Source organism: Theropithecus gelada, chromosome 18 (assembly GCF_003255815.1).
Source record: "Theropithecus gelada isolate Dixy chromosome 18, Tgel_1.0, whole genome shotgun sequence".
NCBI classification, from domain to species: Eukaryota; Metazoa; Chordata; class Mammalia; order Primates; family Cercopithecidae; genus Theropithecus; species Theropithecus gelada.
This window is the reverse complement of record NC_037686.1, coordinates 46,242-50,980: the sequence shown is the minus strand read 5'-3', so window position 1 is coordinate 50,980 and position 4,739 is coordinate 46,242. Positions and strand designations below refer to the sequence as shown.

The 4,739-nt window shown below is 52.2% G+C and overlaps 1 protein-coding gene across 1 annotated transcript; it reads left to right on the top strand.

Moving 5' to 3' along the window:
* The first annotated feature begins 1,035 nt into the window (after positions 1–1,035).
* On the top strand, positions 1,036–3,620 carry MC5R (melanocortin 5 receptor). Its single transcript, XM_025365570.1, has 2 exons — positions 1,036–1,155; positions 2,604–3,620. Exon 2 carries the CDS (start codon positions 2,643–2,645, stop codon positions 3,618–3,620), a length of 978 nt encoding a protein of 325 aa, XP_025221355.1. The 5' UTR covers positions 1,036–1,155; positions 2,604–2,642.
* Positions 3,621–4,739: the final 1,119 nt, after the last annotated feature.

Sequence of the window (4,739 nt, the reverse complement as noted above, 5' to 3'; positions counted from 1 at the left end):
CCCAACCAACCAGCCAAGCAACAAGTAACTATCCACTCACTTAACCAACCAACCAATCAAGCAACCACTCACCTACCCTACTAACTACCCCCAACCACCCACCCGACCAAGCAAGCAACCAAACAGCCACCCACTCACCCACCCAACCAACCACCAACCAACCAAACAAGCAAATCACTCAACCAACCAATCAACCAACCAACCAACCCACCCACCCATCCACCAACCAACCAATCAACCAAACAACCACTCACCCACTCAACCAACTACCCACCCAACCAAGCAACCACTCAACCAACCAATCAACCAACCAACCCACCCACCCATCCACCAACCAACCAATCAACCAAACAACCACTCACCCACTCAACCAACTACCCACCCAACCAAGCAATCACTCAACCAACCAATCAACCAACCAACCCACCCACCCACCAACCAATCAACCAAACAACCACTCACCCACTCAACCAACTAACTACCCAACCAAGCAATCACTCAACCAACCAATCAACCAACCAACCCACCCACCCACCCATCCACCAACCAACCAATCAACCAAACAACCACTCACCCACTCAACCAACTAACTACCCAACCAAGCAATCACTCAACCAACCAATCAACCAACCAACCAACCCACCCACCCATCCACCAACCAACCAATCAACCAAACAACCACTCACCCACTCAACCAACTAACTACCCAACCAAGCAATCACTCAACCAACCAATCAACCAACCCACCCACCCACCCACCCACCAACCAATCAACCAAACAACCACTCACCCACTCAACCAACTAACTACCCAACCAAGCAACCACTCACCCACTCAACCAACCAATCAACCAACCCACCCACCCACCATTCAAGAACGCGTTGGGGGAGGCTTTTCGCTGGGGCTGACGCGGTTCTCTGGCCGCAGTGCCGCGCGGGGCCACCAGGGGGCAGCGGAGGCCGCCCGGAGCCACAGCCGGCGGCGCGGAGGCGGGCCCGGCGCGGGCGGGCAGGAAGCTTAAAGCCGGGCAGAGCCGCCGCCGCCGCGCTGGGGAGGAGGCCCGTCCGGGGCTGGCCCTGAGCGCCGCGCGGCCGTCAGATCCCGGGGACGCCGGGGGCCCGGGCTGAGCGCCGCAGCCCGCGAGGAGGAGCACCGGTAAATAGCCACAACTTTCTATCTCCTTGCGATCCTGAAAGTAAATGCAACATTGCGCGTCCGCTGCACGTGGAAGTGAGCGGGGCGGCAGCCGGCTTGCCCCTGAGTTTTTAACACAGCTCGATATGATGTTTAGTGTAATTCCATCATTTACTGGTATCTCTGAGCTGCAGCTGGACATAAGCATGTAACCAGTGATTGCAGTTCAATAAATGCTTATGATTACCAATTTTTTCCTTTTTTATTTTTATAGATTTAGGGGGTACAGGTGCTGTTTTGTTAGATGGATATATCGCCTAGTAGTGGAGCCCGGGCTGTTGGTGTAGCCAGCACCCCTATAGTGCACATTGTACCTGTTAAGTAATCTGTTGTCCCTCACCCCCTCCCTCCCTCCCGAATGATCGCCAATATTAATGATGAGAGCGATGGCAGAAATTCTCTCCAGATGTGATCTGAGTTTGGAGGCAAAGGGATTTTTGAAAATGAATCATAAGAGAGACATTTTGCAACAAAGGAGTGTGGTACATGTAAACTGCTGGTTTTTTGTACTGTGCTCACGCGGACCTAATAAACTATCAGTCAGACCTCATGGAATTCCACATAATGCAGAAGGAGGGAAAAATAGGTATTGAGGAAAAGCAGCACTGTTTTCCTCAAGTTTAACATGTATGTGCAGCCTACACTTCCAAACTTAAGACAGTAGCTTTTAACATGTGACTTTGCTCAGGGTCACAGACCACTCTGGTTATAACCTCACTTACTTACAGCTGTGGAGGCTGAATCCCAGTGGGTCTGAGAGGTGTCAGGACAAATGTTGGGGATGCACCTGTCTGTCTCTCTTAAGGGAATACGGGTCTGTGCAGTCTTAAATCGGAGCTCCCTTGAGGAGAATGTCGTGCAGTAGCCTTAAGAATGTGAACTTCGGGAGACTGGCTGGGATTTTGTAGGTTATGAGTTGGTGACATTTTCGATAGTGAACTTGAGCCTAGGAGAGCAGCCATAAAAAGCGAAACTGTCCTGGGCACATGGAGGTGAGTGTGTCTCTAGTAAGATGCGTGTGAAAGGCTGGGAGCTGAAAGCTAGGAGAGCAGAAGAGGCTGGGGAAGATTCAAATCCACGCATCCAGGGGCACTCTTCCAGGTCTCAGGAACGCAGGTCAGAAGGTGCAAGCCAGCGGCTGGGCACGTGGCTCACCCCTGGAGTACCAGCATTTTGGGAGGCTGAGACAGAAGGATCGCTTGTGGCCAGGAGTTTGAGACCAGACTGGGCAACACAGGGAGGCCTTGTCTCTTAAAAAAAAAAAGGATTGAGCAAGCCAAGCTCAGTCCTCTGATGCACTGCACTCATTCATCCCCTTTCTCAGGCTGTGTTGTTTCCAGGCAAGCTGCTGTCTTTCTTTGGTAGGCTGCTAACCTCTCTGGATTGTGAATTTAAAACATGTTTTACAGTAAATTTGCTGCCCAGACAAGAGGTGTATTTCTCCAGCAATGAATTCCTCGTTTCACCTGCATTTCTTGGATCTCAACCTGAATGCCACAGAGGGCAACCTTTCAGGACCCAGTGTCAGAAACAAGTCTTCGCCCTGTGAAAACATGGGCATCGCTGTGGAGGTGTTTCTCACTCTGGGTGCCATCAGCCTCGTGGAGAACATCTTGGTTATAGGGGCCATAGTGAAGAACAAAAACCTGCACTGCCCCATGTACTTCTTCGTGTGCAGCCTGGCAGTGGCCGACATGCTGGTGAGCATGTCCAACGCCTGGGAGACCATCACCATCTACCTGCTCAACAACAAGCACCTAGTGATAGCAGACGCCTTTGTGCGCCACATTGACAACGTGTTTGACTCCATGATCTGCATTTCCGTGGTGGCCTCCATGTGCAGCTTGCTGGCCATTGCGGTGGATAGGTACCTCACCATCTTCTATGCCCTGCGCTACCACCACATCATGACGGCGAGGCGCTCGGGGGCCATCATCGCCGGCATCTGGGCTTTCTGCACCGGCTGCGGCATCGTCTTCATCCTGTACTCCGAGTCCACCTACGTCATCCTGTGCCTCATCTCCATGTTCTTCACGATGCTGTTCCTCCTGGTGGCTCTGTACATACACATGTTCCTCCTGGCGCGGACTCACGTCAAGCGGATGGCGGCTCTGCCCGGGGCCAGCTCTGCGCGGCAGAGGACCAGCATGCAGGGCGCGGTCACCCTCACCATGCTGCTGGGCGTGTTCATCGTGTGCTGGGCCCCGTTCTTCCTGCATCTCATTTTAATGCTTTCTTGCCCTCAGAACCTCTACTGCTCTTGCTTCATGTCTCACTTCAATATGTACCTCATCCTCATCATGTGCAACTCCGTGGTGGACCCTCTCATATATGCCTTCCGCAGCCGGGAGATGCGCAAGACGTTTAAGGAGATTATTTGCTGCCCAGGCTTCCGAATCGCCTGCAGCTGTCCCGGAAGGGATTAAGTACAAAGTGCTCCTCTCTGTGGCTGTGTTCTCCTTTGTTTGCTCGCCTGTGACAAAGCGACAGCCAAGGGTAGGCGGGAGTGCCAGCATCCCCTTTCTCTCTTTACCAGCTCACTCGTTACCAGCTCAGACATGGGCCTAAGAGGCTCTGTCTGTTCAGTTCCTGGTGATTGTGTCCAACATGCAAGGGTTGTTTATCCACTCTGGGAACAGTCATGACAATTTCTTACTGTCCTTTGTGTCCTCTGGTTTCCACTGCTCCCACCCATTTCTGGGGGCCCCACCCACCCTCCACCTAGCAGGCATGTGCTCAGGGAAGGCACAGCACTCTGAGTGCAAGCCAGGCATGATGAAAACGGATTGTGACGGGAAGAAAAGTTCTGATATCCACGTCAGGCGGAATTGCTGCTTCTCCCCAGAAGCAGGTCCACAGTCTGCTGGCTGGACTCTGAGCTATGCATGCTTTTCAGGGAAGAGCAGAGCGGCCAGATTCTTTCCATCAGAAGCAGTCTGTTCATTTGTTCTGAAATGTCTTCTTTGCCTGCCTTGCCTGAACTTTTGATTCATGGCTTGTGTTCATGATTGTCCGAATAATTGTACTTCTGTCAATCATGGTGTTGCACTTACCCAGACATAAAACCTTATTCTACACACCTTGCCTCGTGTGCTGTGGAAGACTCTGTGACTCTTTCTTACCATCTTATTTGGGCTCAATCTGGGGTTTCCAAATGGGTGCTTGGGGCATTCCAGGGGCTCAAGGGGTTCAAGGTGCCCAGTGCTGCGTGTAGCACACGTCCACAGCCAGGCTTGCTTTGAGTGGCTCACACCAGATCTGTGTTGGAGTCTGAACTGTGGCCTGTATACTTGGCAGCACGTCAATCTCATTTCAGTAGCCAACAAAGGTCAGGGCCCAGCCTATTGCCCGGGGAGCCCCATCTTCTCCCAACCTAGACTGGAGCGGAGAAGCCCGAGTTCAGGTCCTAACTCTGCCATTCACTGCTGTGTGGCCTGAATCATCTCATTTCAGGTTCCACTTCTGTGCTGACTGTACATCATGGCCATGAGAACTGCAAAATTGTGAGAGCTTCTTGTAAATTTGTAAAGCACTATAGGGTTTGC

Bases quoted from the DNA above. Each gene is read 5' to 3' on its own strand.
- MC5R (XM_025365570.1), top strand. From the start codon at position 2,643: ATGAATTCCTCGTTTCACCTGCATTTCTTGGATCTCAACCTGAATGCC.